Source organism: Scyliorhinus canicula, chromosome 9 (assembly GCF_902713615.1).
Source record: "Scyliorhinus canicula chromosome 9, sScyCan1.1, whole genome shotgun sequence".
NCBI classification, from domain to species: Eukaryota; Metazoa; Chordata; class Chondrichthyes; order Carcharhiniformes; family Scyliorhinidae; genus Scyliorhinus; species Scyliorhinus canicula.
In genome coordinates, this window is record NC_052154.1 from 143,198,970 (window position 1) to 143,221,923 (window position 22,954).

The 22,954-nt window shown below is 45.7% G+C and overlaps 1 protein-coding gene across 4 annotated transcripts in view; it reads right to left on the bottom strand.

Annotated features, from left to right (window-relative positions):
* Window positions 1–22,954, bottom strand: part of LOC119971760 — a 131,127-nt gene that overhangs the window by 88,112 nt on the left and 20,061 nt on the right. For all 4 annotated transcript variants that reach the window (XM_038807823.1, XM_038807822.1, XM_038807824.1 and 1 more), the window contains exon 2: window positions 2,636–2,730. In XM_038807823.1, coding sequence (XP_038663751.1) covers window positions 2,636–2,730 — 95 coding nt within the window. The remainder of the gene's footprint in view (window positions 1–2,635; window positions 2,731–22,954) is intronic.

Here is a 22,954-nt window from a genome sequence, read left to right on the forward strand (position 1 = left end):
CCAGCTCTCATCCGCCTTCTTATTATTTGCTGTACCTGTTCATAACAATTTAATGATCTTTGTACACAAAACTCCAAGTGGACTGGCACAGTGGTTAGCACTGCTGCCTCACAGTTCCAGGGACCCGGGTTCGATTCCGGTCTCGGATGACTGTGTGGAGTTTGCACTTTCTCCCAGTGTGAGCGTGGGTTTTCTCCCAGTGTGAGCGTGGGTTTCCTCCGGGTGCTCCGGTTTACTCCCAGTCCAAAGATGTCCAGGTTAGGTGGATTGGCCATGCTAAATTACCCCTTAGTGTCCAAAAGGGTAGGTCGGGTTGGTGGGCTACGGGGGTAGAGTGAAGGTGTGGTTTTAAGGAGGGTGGTCTTTCCAAGGGCCGGTGCAGACTCAATGGGCTCGATCTGCACTGTAAATTCTAGGATTCTATGAAGTGTCTTTGGACAGTCACTATTTCTAGTTTTTCACCATTAGCAAGTACCCCGTTCCTTTTTTTAAGCCCCGTTCTATTTTGTTTTAGATCCACAGTGAGTGACATTGTATTTACATACATGGAAATCTTTTTGTCTGTTTTGCCTACTCCACCAATATCTGTCAATTTATGTTTCCACCTACACGGGGTGACACGGTGGCCCACTGATTAGCACTGCTGCCGACAGTGCTGAGGACCCCGGTTCGATCCCGGCCCCAGGTCAGTGGAGTTTGCACATTCTCCCCGTGTCTGCGTGGGTTGCACCCCCACAACCCAAAGATTTGCAGGTTAGGTGGATTGGTCATTCTAAATTTATAAAAATAAAAAAATGTTTCCATCTACACTTTCATTTTTGCTTTTCAACAGAACACAGTGGAAGCTTCAGAAACAGCAATTGTGAGGGTCATTCCACATCATTCTACTCCCTATTAAAGATCAGCTTTAATTCTTGTCCTCATTTCCCATGACAGGAACACTATTACCCATAGGAAATCAGTTTCTGCACTACTCCAGTTAGCTGTTATCTCTATATTTAATTTTTGAAATTTATGACATAGATGATATAATTGTTTCCCCTGAGGTGAGACAATTTACTTAATATCCTAATCTAGTACAGACAAACTGAGTTATCAGTTCGTCTCAATTGTTAGCTTCCCAGTCATTTTCTCAACCTCCTTCACCAAAATAGTATCGCCTTCTGGGGAAGCAGGAAAGTGATCAGTTCTCAGAGGTGAAGTCTGAGCAATGGCATTTTGTGGCTGAAAAATCTCCTTGTATTCCTCTGGGTTTCAAATTTTTAACCGTTGATTCCTTGTCATCTTTCTCCACTTCCCTACTCAGAATGCACCCTTCACTCTCTGGCGCTTCCTTCACTTGAGTACTTAGCGGCCTGATGCAGGTGGTTAGCAGCCACTCATAGTTGTGTCTGATCACAGCTCCTTTTCTCACTGGCAGATTGAGCACCTTTTCATTCTCAACTACACCTGGACAATAACCCATCTATGTTAAACAAGTTAACAGCTCATTTAAAAAAGCAGAGAGAAACTTCAAGAGCATCAACATCAAGACAATTATCCCACAACATAATTTCTGGACTAAAATGTGTAGATTTCATAGGACAATAGTGAAAACACCATGTAACCATAAATGGGCATGTTGTAAACAAGAACAGCCTTTAATGCAGATGTATAATTATGGCACTGAGATTAGTTGCAAAATTTGAAATTAATCGTGGATCATATAATGCAGGCCATTCGGTCCATCGAATCAGAACTGACCCTCCGAAAGAGCACTTTACCGAGGTCCAATACCCCACCCCAATGATGAAATGAAATGAAATTCACTTATTGTCACAAGTAGGCTTCAAATGAAGTTACTGTGAAAAGCCCCTAGTTCGCCACATTCCTCCGCCTGTTCGGGGAGGCTGTTACAGGAATCGAACCGTGCTGCTGGCCTGCCTTGGTCTGCTTTCAAAGTCAGCGATTTAGCCTTGTGCTAAACAGCCCATGATCATGGCCAATCCACCTATCCTGCGCAACTTTGGACTGTGGGAGGAAACCGGAGCACCAAGAGGAAACCCACGCAGACACAGGGAGAATGTACAAACTCCACACAGTCGCCCAAAGCTGGAATCAAAATCAGACCCTGGCGCTGTAAGGCAACAGTGCTAATCACTGTGCCACCGCAGAAATTATTTCTGTTATATTGTATTGCAGTTTATAACACGCACCCTTCACTTCACTTTCGGCGGGAACTTAAGAGTTGCAATTCATTGCTACACTCTGAGGCAACACACTACTGTAGATCAGGGGTAGCACGGTGGCGTTAGTGGGTTAGCCCTGCTGCCTCATGGCGCCGAGGTCCCAGGTTCGATCCCGGCTCTGGGTCACTGTCCGTGTGGAGTTTGCACATTCTCCCAGTGTTTGCGTGGATGTGCAGGCTAGGTGGATTGGCCACACTAAATTGCCCCTTAATTGGAAAAAAAAATAATTGGGCACTCTCAATTTATAATAAGAAAAAAAAAACTATTGTAGATCAGTATAGATAGCCTACAACCCTAACACTTTACTTCTACCAAACTGACAGTAACTATTATCAACATGAAGGCACGAATGAACAGATTAAAATATATAAGGATTAATAAAACGTCTCAACTCTACCAATACTGACTTAATATCCTTGCGTTGATAACATCCTCGAAGCAGCTTGGAAACCAAATCCTCTAAGAAATCCCAGTTATCGACCAACAATGCATCTTCAAACTCCTGGAGAAACGAAAAAAAAAGAGCATCAGTTAAAAATTCTGATTAGACTCTTTATTTATCAGACATCCATTATAGACATAAATAAATTCTAAAACTAGTCGTCCAAATATAATCCGTTTGAACAACCCCAACCCAGGCAGGTCCAAAACTTTAACAGCTGGTTTATTGAAAGTAATAGAATGAAAATCCTGAGTAGGCATATTGTAAATAACAGAAATTAGGAGCAGTGTGTAACCTAATACAATACAGATCTACACATTGAGAGAATGATGCCATTTCAGCTACCCTAATCACACAATGTTGCAGCATGGAAACATACCATTCAAACTGACAACTCTGCACTAGCATTTCTCTCTACACAAGTTACCTACTCTAATTCCGCCAATCTGCTGGATTCCCCTGGCCTATGAACATAAGAAATCACAGGAATGAGGAAGTTGTATCTGGATCTGAATTTGTTGCCCCTGACAAATTAATTAATGTGCATCATCCAATTATCACAGCTTTATGGGAATATCCAGGAGATACAATATGTTAACTGTACCAATGAACAACTGGTTTTGAAATTATGCGCATGCGTTTGGGAATGAGGAAGAGGCTTGGTGCCAACAGCTCAGCCTAGATTCACTAGCAACTTGCACAATAGTCCAAACAGCAGCACAGAAAATCAGAATTTTACTTTACATTCCCATTTACAAGTTGGTACAGCGCATGGAACATTTAGGCAAAAGGCAAGTGCACACAGTGCAGTCACTGGAATAAATTGCATTTGTGTGAAAACCATCAAACGTAAATTTGGAGAAAGAATGGCTAGCTTTTCTGGCGGACATTTTTTAAAATATAAATTTAGAATATAAAATTAATTTTTTCCAATGAAGGGGCAATTTAGCGAGGCCAATCCACCTACCGTGCACATCTTTGGGGTTGTGGGGGACAGTGACTCAGAGCTGGGATCGAACCTGGGACCTCAGCACCATGAGGAAGCAGGGCTAACCACTGCGCCACCGTGCTGTCCCTGGCTGACATCTCTAAATATCAGAGTGGTCTCTAAGCAAAAATAACTTGGCACTAGGGCATAATTCACCCAAGAAAAGCAAACCAGATAGAAAAATAAAAATTGCTTTCAGCCACTGTAATAATTCAAACAGATTGCTTCCGTTCCCTCTATTTTTAAGCTTCAAGTCCACAGTAGTCGCTACATGAATATCACTGCCACGCTGAGCTGCTGGCCTGAATTCTTCTTTCCCCTCCCACAACCACAATTTTGCCTTTTTTGTTTGGTTTTCACACTTTCACTTTTGAATCTCTAGGAAATGTACATTATTTCAGTGGTTAGCCTGGTTGCTTACCTTCTCTGTAAATATTTCACGTGCCAGTTTATCCAAGAGGTTTTATCTTTGATCATAAATCCAGTATTTTAAATAAGAATATAAAATTAAAAGATCCGTCACCCTCCATGCCAAGCGAGATGTGAAAGGCATCAAATGAATGTCAGTGGCATCGTGTTATAATTTGTGTTGCCAGCTAACTGAAACGTTTGCCAAGACACAAGTTTAATCATAGCAGCTCAGTGCCCTGTGTTGGCACAAAAGGGACCATTTGACACCACAGTCATACCAAATGCAATAGTCAGAGTAGTAGAGAAACAACATGAAAATGTCCATGCTCCATCCTAGAATGCCATTTAATTTGATCCTGGGGTATAAACCGGCACGCTCTATTCCTTCCAGCCAAGGGTGATGAGGTTGTGGATTCTTATCAAGAGTCCCTCTCTACTGCATTTTAATACTTCTGTGGTGATTACATCTGCACCAGAGGTCTTGTTGTTTTTAGCTGGATGGCTTTTTCGACCTCATGCTAGGGTTGCACTGAGATGGTGGCAAGTAGCATGTTGCGGGATGGTGTCGAGGGCACATACGCCAAACGCTGTGTCTTGGCAGAGGAGGTCCTCGAAGTGCTCTCTTCAGTAGGCGTTGACTGCCTCTCCGCTTCTGGCCCTCAGTGGGGTGGGTCCCTGGGCACCCAGATCGAAGATGGTTTTAATCGTGCTGAAGATGCGCCGATGGCGGTTGTCGGCGAGTCGCTGAATCTCCTGCACTTTTTCCACCCATCTTCTGTTCTTTAGATCACGAGTTCTTTGTTGCACCTCGGCCTTCAGTTGCCTGTAGGTTTGATTCCCCTCACTCGGGTTTTGGTGGAGCCCCAATTCAGGAACGCCTTTCGTTTGCGGTCAAGGAGATCCTGGATCTCCTGATCATTCTTGTCGAACCAGTCTTGGTGTTTCCTGGTCAAGGGCCTGAGCGATTCCTCACAGGTGCTGACTATGGTGGCTTTTAAGGAGGACCAGACGCCATGGGCATTCTGCAGCTCTGGCTCGTTGGTTGTCGCCAGATTAACTGAGGCACTGACTGAGTAGCTCTTTCTTCTCAGGATCTTTGAGTCCAGCAACATTTGAGTCTTCTATGGCAGAGTTTTTTCTGTCTGTGCCGGTTTGGATCCAGGATGATGGAGATGGTAGAGCGGATGAAAGCGATAGTCCAGCAGCCGTCGGTTCTGGTCGCGACACAGGTGATGCAGACGTATTTGCGGTCCCTTGCTCGGATGATGATATAGTCTATTAGGTGCCAATACTTGGAGCAGGAGCGTTGCCATAAGGCCTTCTGCTTGTTCCGCTGGTGGAAAAGGGTGTTCAAGATGACCAGGTCCTGTTCTAAACATTTTGGCAAGAGGACTGTTGGTGTTCGTTTTCCCCACACCATCCTTGCCTAACAGGTCTTTCCAAAGAATCCACAATCTGAATGAATGAAATGAAAATCGCTTATTGTCACGAGTAGGCTTCAATGAAGTTACTGTGACAAGCCCCTAGTCGCCACATTCCGGCGCCTGTTCGGGGAGGCTGGTACGGGAATTGAACCGTGCTGCTGGCCTGCCTTGGTCTGCTTTAAAAGCCAACGATTTATCCCAGTGTGCCTAATCACCCTCGTCTGGAATGAAGAGAGCATGTCAGGTGATCTTGGGACACCTTCTGACCATCTTCAGGAAAAGAGCCAATTCTGACTGCGGAAATTACAGAGGGATTTTCTTACTCTCTGTCACAGGAAAGGTCATCGAGACAATCCTCTCCAATTGCTTCCTCCCAGTGGCTGAAGAGCTCCTCCCTGACTGACAGTGCGGCTTCCGTCCATCAAGAGGCACAACGGACTTGATCTTCAGTGCACAACAACTCCAGGAAAAGTGCAGGGAGCAGCATCAACCTCGGTCCATGCCCTGCTTCAATCTCAGAAAGGTCTTTGACTCAGCCAATTGTGAGGGACTGTGGAATATCCTCCTCAAATTCGGTTGCCCGCAGAAATTCGTCACCATTCTCCGCCTGCTTCATGATGATACGCAAGCAATAATCCTCATCGGAACCACTGCAGACCCTGGTTTGCATTGCACAGCAAGGCCAGCAGCACAGGTTCAATTCCCATACTGGCTGAGGTAGTTCATGAAGGCCCTCCTTCTCAACCTCGCCCCTCATCTGAAGTATGGTGATCCTCAGGTTAAATCACCACCAGTCAGCTCCCCACCTCAAAATGAGAAAGCAACCCGTGGTCATCTGGGACTATGGCGACTTTACCTTACCTAATATATAGTTTAGCGATTTTAGATCATAACCCCAACTCCCATTGTATTTTCTTTTTTTTGCATATTCCCTGTTTTTCTTATTTCTTGACAAACCCAATTTATTTCTTAATCAACTCAAATCAACTTTGCTGTCGGATGGCAGCTTTCAGGGTCTTCTCCTTTTTCACATTTTCATAATTTTTACAACAAATAATTAACAATAACAACAAATACAATGGCAATCCTCTAGCCAACAATCCCCTCATCCCACCGACCCTCAAACAGCTCAACATTTTGAATATAAAACATGAAAAAAAATCATCATTAATTTATACATTCCAACCCACCCCCCCACAAAGTTCAATGTCATTCAATTCTTGAAAATGCACGATGAACAACGCCCATGAGTTGGAGAACCCTTCCATCCTCCCCCTCAACTTGAACTTTACTTTCTGTTTTTTAAAATAAATTTAGAGTACCCAATACATTTTTTTCCCAATTAAGGGGCAATTTAGCGAGGCCAATCCACCTACACGGCACATCTTTTGAGCTGTGGGGGCGAAACCCATGCAAGCACAGGGAGAATGTACAAACTCATACGGACAGTGACCCAGAGCCGGGATCAAACCTGGGACCTCGCCGCAGTGAGATAGCAGTGCTAACTACTGCGCCACCATGCTGCCCTGAACATTACTTTCTCTTTTTTTTTTACATACATTTAGAGTACCCAATTCAATTTTTCCAATTAAGGGATAATTTAGCGTGGCCAATCCACCTACCTGCACATCTTTGGGTTGTGGGGGCGAAACCCACGCAAACACGGGGAGAATGTGCAAACTCCATACGGACAGTGACCCAGAGCCGGGATTGAAGCTGGACCTAGGCCCCATCAGGCGGCAACACTAACCACTGCGCCACCGTGCTGCCCTAGAACATTACTTTCTTGAGCGTTAGGAACTCCAGTAGGTCCCCCCACCAAGCTGAGGCACAGGGCGGAGAAGGCTAAGACATCTGCCTCCGCACCCGCTTCTAACCTCGGCTGATCTGACACCCATCCAGTGATACCTTAACTTCTCCCAGAATAACCCCATAAATCGCCGTCACGACCCCTATCTCTTCCAATAGTGTGGGGGCTGCTGCAGTCGGAACGCTCTGTACCCTAACTTCTCAACGCGATGGCCAAAGGTTCGATCGCAAGCACAAACAACAGGGGGGGGACAAAGGACACCCCTGCCTGGAGCCTCGATGTAAAGCAAAATACTCAGAATTCATATTATTCATGCGGACGCTCGCCCTCGGCTCCCTGTAAAGTAATTTTACCCAATCCAGGGCAGAACGGTGGCGCAGTGGGTTATCCCTGCTGCCTCATGGCGCCGAGGTCCCAGGTTCGATCCCGGTTCTGGGTCACTGTCCGTGTGGAGTTTGCACATTCTCCCCGTGTTTGCATGCATTTTACCCCCATAACCCAAAGATGTGCAGGGTAGGTGGATTGGCCTCGATAAATTGCCCCTTAATTGGAAAAAAAATGAATTGGGTGCTCTAAATTTGTTTAAAAAAAAAAAATATTTTGTTTTTTACCCAATCCACAAATCGTGGCCCAATCCCAAACCACTCCAAAACCGCCATCAAATACCTCCACTCTATCCGGTCAATGGCCTTCTCGGCGTCCAGCGCTACTACTACCTTTGTCTCCCTCCCCTCCGCCGGTGCCATAGCTACATTCAGAACCCTCCAAATGTTTGGAAAAAGCTGCCTCCCATCTGATCTTCCCCCATCAACTTCAGGAGGCACTCCTCCAGCCTACCTGCTCACGCCTTCACCAACAGCTTTGCATTTACATTCAAGAGTGACATGGGCCTATACGACCCACACTCTGTCGGATCCTTATCCTTCTTGAGCAACAAGGAGATTGATGCCTGCCTCAAAGTCTGTGGCAACACCCCCTTCCCTACCGTCTCCTCAAACATCCCCACCAGGGTCTTGTCATTCATACCTTCTGTAGACACTCTTTTGTTTCTTTACTGTCAGATTACCACTCCCTCTGCATGGCACCATGAAACCCATTGTCATTTAATCTCACCTGATTTCCACCCTATCAAATACTAGTGTTTTGTGTTTAAACAACGGAGATTACAATGGGATGAGAGAAGAACTAGCTAAGGTAGACTGGGAGCAAAGACTTTATGGTGGAACAGTTGAGGAACAGTGGAGAACCTTCCAAGCGATTTTTCACAGTGCTCAGCAAAGGTTTATACCAACAAAAAGGAAGGACGTTAGAAAGAGGGAAAATCGACCATGGATATCTAAGGAAATAAGGGAGAGTATCAAATTGAAGGAAAAAGCATACAAAGTGGCAAAGACTGGTGGGAGAAGAGGACTGGGAAATCTTCAGGGGGCAACAGAAAGCTACTAAAAAAAGCTATAAAGAAGAGTAAGATAGAGTATGAGAGTAAACTTGCTCAGAATGTAAAAACAGACAGTAAAAGTTTTTACAAATATATAAAACAAAAAAGAGTGGCTAAGGTAAATATTGGTCCTTTAGAGGATGAGAAGGGAGTTTTAATAATGGGAGATGAGGAAATGGCTGAGGAACTGAACAGGTTTTTTGGGTCGGTCTTCACAGTTGAAGACACAAATAACATGCCAGGACTGATAGAAATAAGGCTATGACAGGTGAGGACCTTGAGAGGATTGTTATCACTAAGGAGGTAGTGATGGGCAAGCTAATGGGGGCTTAAGGTAGACAAGTCTCCTGGCCCTGATGGAATGCTCCCCAGAGTGCTAAAAGAGATGACTAGGGAAATTGCAGATGCACTAGTGATGATTTACCAAAATTCACCAGGCTCTGGGGCGGTCCCGGTGGATTGGAAATTAGCAAACGTGACACCACTGTTTAAAAAAGGTAGGCAGAGAGCGGGAAATTATAGGCCAGTGAGCTTAACTTCGGTAGTAGGGAAGATGCTGGAATCTATCATCAAGGAAGAAATAGCGAGGCATCTGGATAGAAATTGTCCTATTGGGCAGACACAGCATGGGTTCATAAAGGGCAGGTCGTGCCTAACTAATTTAGTGGAATTTTTTGAGGACATTACCAGTGCAGTAGATAACGGGGAGCCAATGGATGTGGTATATCTGGATTTCCAGAAAGCCTTTGACAAGGTGCCACACAAAAGGTTGCTGCATAAGATAAAGATGCATGGCATTAAGGGTAAAGTAGTAGCATGGATAGAGGATTGGTTAATTAATAGAAAGCAAAGAGTGGGGATTTCTCTGGTTGGCAATCAGTAGCTAGTGGTGCCCCTCAGGGATCCGTGTTGGGCCCACAATTGTTCACAATTTACATAGATGATTTGGAGTTGGGGACCAAGGGCAACGTGTCCAAGTTTGCAGATGACACTAAGATGAGTGGTAAAGCGAAAAGTGCAGAGGATACTGGAAGTCTGCAGAGGGATTTGGATAGGTTAAGTGAATGGGTTAGGGTCTGGCAGATGGAATACAATGTTGACAAAGGTGAGGTTATCCATTTTGGTAGGAATAACAGCAAACGGGATTATTATTTAAACGATAAAATATTAAAGCATGCTGCTGTGCAGAGAGACCTGGGTGTGCTAGTGCATGAGTCACAGAAAGTTGGTTTACAGGTGCAACAGGTGATTAAGAAGGCAAATGGGATTTTGTCCTTCATTGCTCGAGGGATGGAGTTTAAGACTAGGGAGGTGTTATAAAATGCCTGCTTACCATTGGCTGGGGACTAATGACAATCTCACAATCCTGTGGGAGTATGAGCTTCCCCAATGAGGGGGAGTAATCATTAGCAGACCCTCTGCATCAATAGAGCTGGCCAGTTTGGAACCAGACAGAGAGGAGTTTAGCAGCAAGACAAGTTGTTGCTGCTGTTGTATATATATATGTTAATTTGTAAATAAATGTTATTTCTTTGTATCCTGAAAACTCTTGCTGGATTCTTCGTGGCCCTCACAAAACTGGCGACGAGGGTTAAAGTGAATAGCTGTCTCCACTGCTGAAGCCACCTCCCTGGACTTGTGTTGGACACAGGTTGGAAGTTGTTTTCTATTACATCATGCCTCTGTATGGACGTTTGCATGTTTTTGATGCTGCGCTGGAAAGCTGGAACCAGTACGCACAAAGGATGCGTTACTATTTCCGGGCAAACAACATCACCGAAAACGAGCGCCAGGTGGTCATATTGCTCACCGCTTGTGGCCCGCACATGTTTGGGGTGATTAGGAGCCTTACGTACCCAGCTGCGCCAGACACCAAAACGTTTGATGAACTTGTAAACTTAGTGGGGCAACATTTTAACCCAATCCCATCCACGATAGTCCAACGTTACCGGTTACCGCTGAAAGGACCCCAGGAGAATCCCTTGCCGACTTTCTATCCAGGCTACACAGGATTGCGGAGTACTGTGACTATGGTGAGACCTTGTCAGAAATATTACGCGACCGTTTGGTATTAACAATGCGGCCACTCAGAGAAAGTTGTTAGCTGAGCCAACATTGACTTTTCAACAGGCCATTCAAATAGTATTGTCCCGAGAGAGCACAGAACGAGGAGTGCAGGAGCTACAGGGAATGGAGGTGCATGCCTTGGGGCGCAACCCCATCCGTCCGAAAGCATCCCCCGCACCCCTGCGGTACCTTGGGCAAGGCGATGTCCGGATCGACGCCAGTGGCCGTCAGACATTCCTCCCCGAAGGGAGCATTCTCCAGAACCAATGGATGAGGAGCCATGTCCGTGTCAGACTTGTAGGCGCCGACCCCGTCGCGGAAGCCGGTCATAGGGGCGTCAGATGTGCCGTCGTTCCGACCGAAACTGGGGCCAGCCGAGAGGCCGTACCTTTCATTTAGATGAACCTGCGGCGACTACTCCCGAGGACGTGGAGACTGAGGATGACTGCCTGCAGCTGCATTGTCTGGCAGCTCCCCGTGTGGCCCCCATTAAAGTGACAGTACGGGTCAATGGTCACCCGCTTGAGATGGAGTTGGACACTGGCGCAGCGGTCTCCGTGATCGCCCAGAGGACATTCGACCGCATCAAGCAGGGTATACAGACCCTTACATTAACTGACACACAGGCCAGGTTGGCCACCTATACGGGGCAACCATTGGACATTGCAGGAACTACGATGACTCCTGTTGTTTATGGACGCCAGGAGGGGCGTTTCCCACTTATCGTGGTGCGTGGCCTTGGGCCCAGCCTGTTGGGTCGGGACTGGTTGCACCATTTGCGGTTGCAGTGGCAGCACATCCTCCGAACAGTTTCTGGAGGGTTGACTGAGGTCCTAGGACGATACCCAGATGTATTCCAGCCCGGTTTGGGGAAAACAAAAGGGGCTGTAGCCCGTATCCAAGTCGAACCAGGAGCCACGCCGCGCTATTTCCGGGCGCGCCCGGTGCCTTACACCTTGCTCGAGAAGGTAGAAGGGGAGCTCACTCGTTTGGAGACTTTGGGTATCATTAGGCCCGTCCGTTTCGCCGACTGGGCAGCACCAATTGTACCTGTAATGAAGCCAGATGCCACAGTTCGCTTGTGCGGCGACTATGAACTTCGGCTTCCCAACTCAACCGATACCCAATGCCTCGCATAGAGGATCTCTACGCGAAGCTTGCAGGCGGACTCGTTCACAAAATTAGATATGAGTCACGCCGACCTACAGTTGGAGCTGGACCCTGCTCCCGGCCATATGTAACGATTAATACACACCGGGGCCTGTATGAATATACACGTTTGCCTTTTGGAGTATCCTCTGCCTGCGCTATTTTTCAACGCGTTATGAAGGGCATTTTGAGAGGTTTACCGCGTGTTGCTGTTTACTTAGATGACGTTTTGATCACAGGGACGTCGGAGCAGGAACATTTAGAGAATTTGGAGGCTGTCCTTAGACGTTTTTCGGAGGCTGGAGTCCGTTTACGTCGCACAAAGGGCGTTTTTCAGGCGAAGAAAGTAGTTTACCTGGGTTATCGGGTGGACCGCGAAGGTTTGCACCCCGTCGCAGAGAAGGTGCGCGCAATTCAACAGGCCCCCGCCCCGACTGACACTTCGCATCTTCGTTCGTTTCTCGGCCTTGTAAACTATTACGGAAAGTTCCTCCCCAATCTGGCAACTACGCTGGCCCCGTTGCACCTTCTGCTAAAGAAGAATCACACCTGGGTTTGGGGTCAGCCGCGAGAAACTGCTTTCCGGCAGGTAAAACAACAATTGTCGTCTTCTGGGTTACTAACCCATTATGATCCTGGAAAGCCTTTGCTCGTCACATGTGATGCATCCCCGTATGGTATTGGGGCCGTCCTATCCCACGAGACGGAGAACGGGGCCGAGCGGCCGATAGCTTTCGCCTCCCGCACATTGACTGCAGCGGAAAAAAAGTACGCGCAGATCGAGGAGGAGGGCCTGGCAGTGGTCTTTGCGGCGAAACGTTTCCACCAGTACGTATATGGCCGCCACTTCACTATCGTGACTGATCATAAGCCTCTGCTGGAACTTTTCAGAGAGGATAAGCCAATACCGCCCATTGCTTCCGCAGGGATCCAGCGCTGGGCTTTGTTGCTCGCTGCATACGAGTATTCTCTGGAACACAAACCAGGAACCAAGATAGGGAATGCCGACGCACTGAGCCGATTGCCTTTATCGACTGGCCCCATGTCGACCCCCACGACCGGTGAGGTGGTTGCAACCCTAAATTTTATGGACACCTTGCCTGTCACGGCATCACAGATCTGTGAGTGGACCCAGACAGAGCCAGTCCTGTCAAAGGTTCGGCACACAGTCCTGTATGGAGGGCAGCATAGACAGCTCCCAGGCGAGTTGCGGGCATTTTCCTCCAAGCTGTCCGAATTCAGCGTGGAAGACGGCATCCTTTTGTGGGGGACGCGTGTGATTGTTCCGGACAAAGGACAGGAGCTGATACTGAGAGACTTGCACAATGGGCATCCAGGTATGACCAAAATTAAAATGTTGGCCCCAAGTTATGTCTGGTGGCCAGGCCTCGACACCGACATTGAGAAGGTGGCCCAAAACTGCTCCATTTGCCAGGAGCATCAGAAGCTTCCGCCGGCCGCGCCCCTACATCACTGGGAATGGCCAGGGCGGCCTTGGCGCGTTTGCATACGGATTTCGCCGGCCCTTTTCAAGGATCCATGTTCCTGCTATTAATCGACGCCCAGTCTAAATGGCTAGAGGTGCATAAGATGGGAGGCACAACGTCCTGCGCAACAATCGAGAAGATTTGTCTTTCAGTACGCATGGCCTCCCCGAGGTGCTGGTCACGGACAATGGCACTTCGTTCACAAGTGAGGAGTTTGCAAGGTTCATGAAGATGAACAGCATACGCCATATCCGCACTGCCCCTTACCACCCGGCTTCAAATGGGTTAGCGGAGCGCGCAGTACAGACATTCAAACGAGGCCTAAAGAAGCAGTCTTCCGGGTCGATGGACACGAGACTGGCTCAGTTTTTGTTTTCGTATAGGACCACCCCCCATGCGGTGACTGGGGTAGCTCCCGCAGAACTCCTAATGGGCTGGAGACTTCGCACCCGCCTTAGCATGGTTTTCCCGGACATTGGCGCAAAAGTACGCTGCACACAAGAACGGCAGGGACATGGTTTTTCTCGGCATCGGCCGATTCGGCAGTTTACGCCCGGTGACCCAGTGTTCGTTCGGAATTTTGCTGGTGGTGCCCAGTGGGTCCCTGGTGTAATCTTTCGCAAAACGGGCCCTATCTCTTACCAGGTACAAGCCCAGGGGCGTCTCCAGCGCAAACATGTAGACCATGTTCAGTCCAGAAGACTATCCCTGCCAAAGATTGCCCGCCCCAGGAGCTCATTCCTACAGCTGCAGAGACCAGACACAATGGAAAGTATTCCTCACAATCTTCCTCTGGTGCCTCACTCAAAGCCTGCACAGGTCATGACAGAACCGCGTGGAGATAAAGACACCGAGATGACGGACGCAGCAGACTCGGACTCCGAGATGGAGACACAAGACACCTCAGAGGGGGAATCCTCGGGCCCAAGGGCCGTGGACGTACAACCGTTACGTCGTTCATCACGGAAGCGCCGGTCTCCATCTCGTTACACGCCGCCTGATCCAGCGCCTTGTGCAAATGGTGTCCGCCCTGCAGCAAAACGAGTCCGACACCCTCCTTCGCCAGGGTCTTCGGTGGATTCCTTGGACTTTGGGGGGGGAGGGATGTTAGACCCTGCCTGCTTACCATTGGCTGGGGACTAATGACAATCCCACAATCCTGTGGGAGTATGAGCTTCCCCAATGAGGGGGGGCGGAGAAATCATTAGCAGACTCCCTGCATAAATAGAGCGGGCCAGTTTGGAACCAGACAGAGAGGAGTTTGGCAGCAAGAGAAGTTGTTGCTGCTGTTGTGTGTGTATGTGTATATATATATATATATTATATATATATATATGTTAATTTGTAAATAAATGTTATTTCTTTGTATCCTGAAAACTCGTGCTGGATTCTTCGTGGCCCTCACAAAAGGAGGTTTTGCTGCAATTGTATAAGGTGTTAGTGAGGCCACATCTGGAGTATTGTGTTCAGTTTTGGTCTCCTTACTTGAGAAAGGACGTGCTGGCACTGGAGGGTGTGCAGAGGAGATTCACTAGGTTAATCCCAGAGTTGAAGGGGTTGGATTACGAGGAGAGGTTTGAGTAGACTGGGACTGTACTCGTTGGAATTTAGAAGGATGAGGGGATCTTATAGAAACATATAAAATTATGAAGAGAATAGATAGGATAGGTGCGGGCAGGTTGTTTCCACTGACGGGTGAAAGCAGAACTAGGGGGCATAGCCTCAAAATAAGGGGAAGTAGATTTAGGACTGAGTTTAGGAGGAACTTCTTCACCCAAAGGGTTGTGAATCTATGGAATTCCTTGCCCAGTGAAGCAGTTGAGGCTCCTTCATTAAATGTTTTTAAAGTAAAGGTATATAGTTTTTTGAAGAATAAAGGGATTAAGGGTTATGGTGTTCGGGCCGGAAAGTGGAGCTGAGTCCACAAAAGATCAGCCATGATCTCATTGAATGGTGGAGCAAGCTCGAGGGGCCCGATGGCCTACTCCTGCTCCTAGTTCTTATGTTCTAACTTCCCTTTTACTTCTTATTCCCGCCATCCTCCCCTCTAACTTGTTCAAAACCTATTTCGAACTTTGTCCATTTGTAATGAAAGTTCACAGGGCTGAAAATGTTACTCTTTTTCTCTGTCCAACGATGCTGCCAGACCTGAATATTTCTAGCATTTTCTGTTTTTAATTTAGATTCATAGTATTTTGCTTTTGTATTCGGGTTTACGCTACTTGACATCAAACGCAATTCTAAAAATACTAGTATAATCTGCAGGCTTCATTGGCAAATGAAACAGACTTATTCTTACAATCATTTTTAATGCCACAGTTGAAATATAATATATTTTTAAAATGTTTTTAAAAATGACAAGTGACTGCTGTAATGATGTAATGTTGTGCAATTTCCTTACTCGACAGCCTTACAGTATTTAATATGTATTTAGGCCATGCCCCATCAGATCAAAAGTTTTTGTTTTAAAAAGACAGGTAAGGCAGACATGCAATTTAATTTTTTGATCCCCAATCACAGACCTAGCACCTACAAAATCTTCACCTTAAGTGTTCTGTGGCTCAAAAGCCCTTCATCAGAGGTTCAGTTAGGTAGGACAAAATTAATTATTGTTCAGATGGACGCAGTTCCAGTTAATGAAAACATTACGACCATTTCACTTGAAAGGTCATAGCAACATTACAGTATTATATCCCACTCATGGCCTCTGTACACTCAGAACACAGCCCCACAGAGACTACGGCTGTCATCTTTCAACAAGCTTCTACTCTCGTGAATTACTTTCATACATATAGTCTCTATACTGGTGATTTACGGGTCCTGCAAGTATAAACATAAGGCCTCCCCCTCCAATAATTGTCAAACATAGTGATGACACAAAGCACATACAATCCTGATTACCACCATGCGCAGATACGGAATCTTAATCTGTGGATTTCAACTAAACATGTTATGCACCACATCCCCCAGCCCTTTAAACAGCACAGAGGCACCACATGACTCACTTGCTCAATTTTAGGCTATTTAGAAATATTATTATTTACAGGCTGTTTAAATTTAATAGACTCCAAGGTTAGGCATTTTGTGGAAAATACTGTCAAAACTGCTGAAACCGCATCAGTGACTAAAACCTGAAGCACTATTAAGTTTTGCAGCCTCAAGAGCATTTCAGTTTCCATAAATCACTGGTCACTAATGCCTATTTTAAACTCTCAGACCCCTACAGAACAGAATAAGCTATCCAATTAGTTATTTCCGAATGGTCCTGCATTTTATTATTTTTCATATATCCAATTCTCTTCGTCCGCCCTTTCAGACAATGAATTTCTGATAATTCACCGCATTTCAATTTCTTATCTCCCCATATACTTCAGTCAAATATCTTAAATCTTACAGCACATCTGCCAGTGAAAACAGTTCCTCCTTATTTACTCTTGCCAATGTATCCAATGACTCATGCTTCCTCCAGTGACTACACTTCAAAAAGTATTCCACTGGCTGGAAAGCACCCTGTGACGTCCCGAGGTCATGAAAGGTGTTATATAAATGGAAATCTGCCCTTTTTTCCAAAATCCCCAGCATCTAATTTTGAGCACCTCTATTAAATCCTCCATAAACTTTTCTGCCCCAAGAACAAAAATTCCACATTTTCCAGTATTTCCACCTAACTGAAATTCCACATCGCGGGCATCATTCTGGAAAAAACCCCTTCAAGTCCTCTCAAAAGACAAACTGTTGAACGATCAATGGTATCAGTACTTGCAGTAATTCCAAAGTCACCCACTGATTTGCTTTCTGTATAGACCACTGTATTACATATGTAATAGGGGCTGATTTAGCTCACTGGGCTAAATCGCTGGCTTTTAAAGCAGACCAAGCAGGCCAGCACCACGGTTCGATTCTCGTACCAGCCTCCCCGGACAGGCGCCGGAATGTGGCGACTAGGGGCTTTTCACAGTAACTTCATTGAAGCCTACTCGTGACAATAAAGCAATTTTCATTTTTTCATTTTCATGTAGAAAAGAAAATCTTGAAACCAACATCTTCTCTCTGTTTTGGATGACTTTTCCATTTATTCATTTTAATACAGCAAAATCCTTATAATACTTATAGTGATCTAAATCCTGCAGATATAAAATACATACACAGGGTGGTATGTGGCGCAGTGGTTAGCAACGGCACTGTGGTGCGGAGGACCCGGGTTCGAATCTCGGCCCTGGGTCACTGTCGTGTGGAGTTTGCACATTCTCCCCATGTCTGTGTGGGTTTCACCCCCACAACTCAAAGATGTGCAGGTTTGGTGGATTGGCCAGGCTAAATTGCCCCTTAATTGGAAAAAAATAATAATTGGGCGCTCCAAATTTATTTTTTAAAAATACATACACAATTTATAATTGAAACTGTTAAAAGATTATACTGACTTGGTCATACATCATAAAGCATCCATTGTTATAGTTTCACTAAATTTCAAGAAACATAATTCCAAGTGATATTATAGTGGACTATATAAACACGGTCAACTGAATATTGCTGAACAAATCTCACCTTTATAATTTTTTTATTTAGCAAAACAAACATGTCATCTCACCCCACGGACAGTTGACCAGCACACCACCGCTACCAAGCTACTGAAGCCATCACACGGTCACCATTAAAATCACCTCAAAATAGGATACGATAGCATTGCACAGTTGTTCAAAAAGTGGAGTCTGCAGACCCCTGGGGTCTACAGAGAAGTTTCAAGAGGTCTGCTATAAAGTGAATTACAATACTTTCAAATTATGAGATTCAAGCAGTATTTTAATTTAAATGAGAGAGTCCATAGTTATTTACTAAGGGTCCTTCAACCAAAAAAGTCCGAGAACCAATGGCATTGCAGTTGTAGCATTCCATGGCAAATCATAAGATCACATTCAATAATGGTCACATGTGGCATCCAAATACAAAGGAAAATAAATCAGATAATGGCTATACTAAGGGAGACTTTAATTTCCAAGCCATTCATTATTCATTCACTGGGGCTGGTTTAGTACAGTGGACTAAACAGCTGGCTTGGAATGCAGAACAAGGCAGCAGCGCGGGTTCAATTCCCGTAACAGCCTCCCCGAAAAGGTGCCGGAATGTGGCGACTAGGGGCTTTTCACAGTAACTTCATTGAAGCCTACTTGTGACAATAAGCGATTATTATTATTGAGTCCAATGGTGACTTATTTAATATTGAAGGCAAAACAGCGCAAAGATTTATAGACATCATAAATGATTGTTTCCTAACACAGGAGATCACTGAGAAAACTACAGGTAGTTGGATACTTGATATAGTTTTTTTTAAATCGTGAGCCTGTTGCAGTACCATTACTTGTTCCAGGTAGACGTGGGAAACGGTGACCATAATGACCTGGATTATAGAGTCAGTGGAAGATGGGCGGCACCTACCAATCATTGCATTAACAGCAGCCCATGTACTTTTGGTGCAACAGCAACTTAGCCATCTGAAGTACAATGCCATGTGGTGCCATCTAAAAGGGATCTGGGACAGGGCAACCATCAATAAGTCTTTTCAACCAATCAAGTTGAGGAATTTTTAATAAGGCACGCAAAGTCTAAACCATGAATAAACCAAGTCAGAATATCTTTTTTTAATATATAAATTTAGGGTACACAAATATTTTTTTTCCAATTAAGGGGCAATTAGTGTGGCCAATCCACCTAACCTGAACATCTTTGGGTTGTGGGGGCGAGACCCAAACGACACGGGGAGAATGTGCAAACTCCACACACAGTAACCTGGGGCCGGGATCGAACCAGGGTCCTCAGCTCCGGTGGCAGCAGTGCTAACCACTGCACCTCCCTCAAGTCAGAATATTTAATTCAATGAAAAATCACAGTGAATTAGAGAGGGAAAGGATGAGGAGAATAAAAAAAAGAGTTGAGGGGAAGTTTGGGCTCCCCCGGGGAACATGTTTAGGTACATGCAGGTGAGGACGTTTGCCAGGCGGCAGGTGGAGGGGTTCCCCTTGCTGCCCCCACGTGGGGTGCGGGACAGGGTACTCAGGGGGGTGTGGGTTGGAGGAGGGAGGATTTCGGACATATACCGGGTGATGCAGGAGGTAGAAGAGGCCTCGGTGGAGGAACTGAAGGGTAAATAGGAAGAGGAGCTGGGTAAGGAGATTGAGGAGGGGACGTGGGCGGATGCCCTGGAGAGAGTGAATTCCTCCTCTTCCTGTGCGAGGCTTAGCCTCATACAGTTCAAGGTGCTGCATAGGGCCCACATGACTGGGACGAGGATGAGTAGGTTTTTCGGGGGCGAAGACAGGTATGCTAGGTGCTCGGGGGGCCCAGTGAACCACGCCCATATGTTTTGGGCGTGCCAGCGTGGGGGAGTTTTGGAAGGGGGTAGCAAGGACGGTGTCGAGGGTGGTGGGATCCAGGGTCAAGCCAGGCTGGGGGCTCGCAATTTTTGGGGTTGCAGTGAAGCCGGGAGTGCAGGAGGCGAAAGAGGCCTGTGTTCTGGCCTTTGCGTCCCTAGTAGCCCGGCGGAGGATCTTGCTCCAATGGAAGGGTGCGAGGCCCCCAAGCGTGGAGGCCTGGATCAATGATATCGCAGGGTTCATTAAATTGGAGAAGGTGAGATTTGCCCTGAGGGGATCAGTACAAGGGTTCTTTAGGCGGTGGCAGCCTTTCCTGGACTTCCTGCCGGAATGGTAGGGAAATAGGCTGGCAGCAGCAGCGGGGGGGGGGGGGGGGGGGGGGATTTGGTTTTGTGGGAGGGAGAACGGTGTACATGGGTTTGTGGGATGTGGCAGGTGTTATTTCTTTCCCTTTTGTTGTTTGGGTGTTCTTTTGTTTGTAGTTGCGTTTGAAGATGGGTGGGTGTTGTTCTTGTGGGTTGTTACCGCGGTTGTTTTGTTAATATAGTTGTGATGTTTATATTTTGTAAAAATTTCAATAAAAATTATTTTTTTAAAAAAGAATATGCCAAGTGCTTATATATTTCTTTTTGTAGTTACGGGGGGGGGGGGGGGGGGGGGGTTTGCTTGTTGTTATTTTCTGTTTTTGATATTTTTTGAAAATCTCAATAATTATTTGTAAAAAAAAAGAGTTCAGGCACAAAGAAAATATCTCTTTTTTAAAAAACTATTTTTATTAAATCTCCAAAGGAATGCAACTCCACAAGCATAAAAGTAAAATTGCAAGATTAAAGAGAATTACCACACTGTTTAAAAATTCACTTACACTTGAATGGACAAGCCCCAATACTTCTTGGCTTGTTCATTCGATATTTAAAGGATAAGTACACCTTTCTCTTGTGTTTCTCCTGAATTCCTCGGCAATATATCAGTGCAACAAAGTTTGTGGAGGAAGACAAATCAGACAACTAATTCCTGATTTCCAAATTTAACTATGCGTATCGGCATGACACAAGTTGGTATTACGTACCACACCCAGAAGAAAGGAACAAGAGTTACTGTTGATGTAGCCAAAGGTCATTGGCGACGACAAGGGACTCATGCCTTCAGCCAGCCAGGCCCTAGTCTCTCGCATTCGCTCCCCAAGTGCTTCTGTCTCTCCACCTCCCTCGCTTCGCCTTTAAGACTCGTTAAAAAACCTACCTCCTAAATCAAACTTTTAGTCATCTAGAATCATTGATACAGGAGACCAATTGGCCCCCATGCCTATGCCAGTTCTTTGGTAGAATTATCCAAAGGGTGGCACTCCCCAGCTCCTTCCCCAAAGCCCTATAATTTTTTTTCCTCCAGTATTTACCTGATTCTCCAATGAAAGTAACTGCTGAATCAGTTTCCACCATCCTTTCAGACAGACCATTCCCAAAAACAATTTAATGTGTAAAAAAAACCACATCAACTGTGTTTTTTGTGTTGTTGCTAAGCCAGTCTGTCTTAAATCATATACGGTGGACAAAGACTGCAAAACAACTCCTTTAAACAATCAATATTTATTTGCAAGTATTCGATGTCATGGTTATACAATCACACTCTCAACATAAATTAAACTACAGAGTAAGTTCATACAAGACCTTAACTTAACTTTCAGAGTGACAAGCAAGTACTGGACACATATAGGCCTTTATCTGTTATCCTAAATCTTGTAGTCCTCAAGTTCGGTCCTTGGTCTGGTCTGTTCCTGGCTCTGGTCTTCCTTTTCTTTTGGTTGGGTGATGGTCTTTCTTGGGTTGGCCGGTGAAGGTCACCGCTGTTTAGAGAGCAATTGTAGGGTTGCACAGCATCTTTTATCCCGTAGATTTTGCGCCCTTTTGGGCAGTCCCAGGTGTGCTACCAATCAATCAATCAGGGTTCGATCATCCCAATCGATCCAAGTCCAATCAAGTTCCGCCATCTTGATGGCGGGGCTTGCCGTTACCAGCCATGTCTGTACGGCACATAGGCACTTCCAAATAAGGAAGGCGGGCGCGGTTGAGTATGGTGGCTAGGTGAACTTAACATGCAAGTCCTCTTGTCCTGGGGTGGCCTGGAGATGGCCTTTGTCTGTGTATTGCTAGAGTCTGGGCTGCAGCTTTGTTTATTAGAGCTGCAGCCTACTTGTCCTCAAACTTATCCAATTCTACAAACATCCTTTGCAGGACATCATCTTAGGTGGCCGTTTGGCCACAATTTACCCAACCTTCTCCCACTGAAAACAATTTCTCATTATTCATCAAAAAACAGTCATAATTTCAAACCTCTCAAATTTCCTCTTAACCTTCTCAGCTCCAAGGAGAACAACCCTAGCTTCTCCAATTTCTTCAGATAAAAGTCCCTCATGCTTGTATGGTTCCAGCAGATCTCTTCTGCACCCTCTCCAAGGCCTTTGTATCCTTACTAAAGTGTGGTGCCCAGAACTGAGTGCAATGGCCCTGTCACCTTCAAAAGCTGTGCTTATACACTCCTCCTCTTCTTTCACTCCACCACAACCACCCACTTCCCCCCACCAAGCCTCACTGCTCTTGGACACACTTGAAAATTGTGCCATAAACTTTTCATTGCCTATCCTAATATTGCCTTCTTCAATATTTTGTAGTGTAATCCAGAAATCCTGTGAAGCACTTTGAGTTTCTTTCTCCTTTAAAGACATTCCATTTGACTTTCTACGCCAAAAATACCTCAATAAAATGTTTATTAAAAGAAAAGACATTCCATTTGGTTTTATGCATTAAACTGGAAATAGATACAACACTAGGTGTGATTTGGTTATCATAAAACAGATCAGACTAATCGTTGCTGCATTCACCAGAGGGTCCCAGAAATGGGACCAGCATTCATCTCACTTTTGTCTGGGATTATTCCTACGGATCAACCAGAGACCCAAGTGGTACTAATATTCAGAAAATGCAAAAGTAAAATATTGCAAAATTTAATCGATCAGAAACATTTACTCTCTTTCTCCACAGATGCTACCTGGCCTGTTGAGTGCCTCCAATATTTTCAACACTTTAACATTCCAAGACACCGCTTCTTTTCAAAAGGAGCAACAAATCACAAAACATTTAAGCAA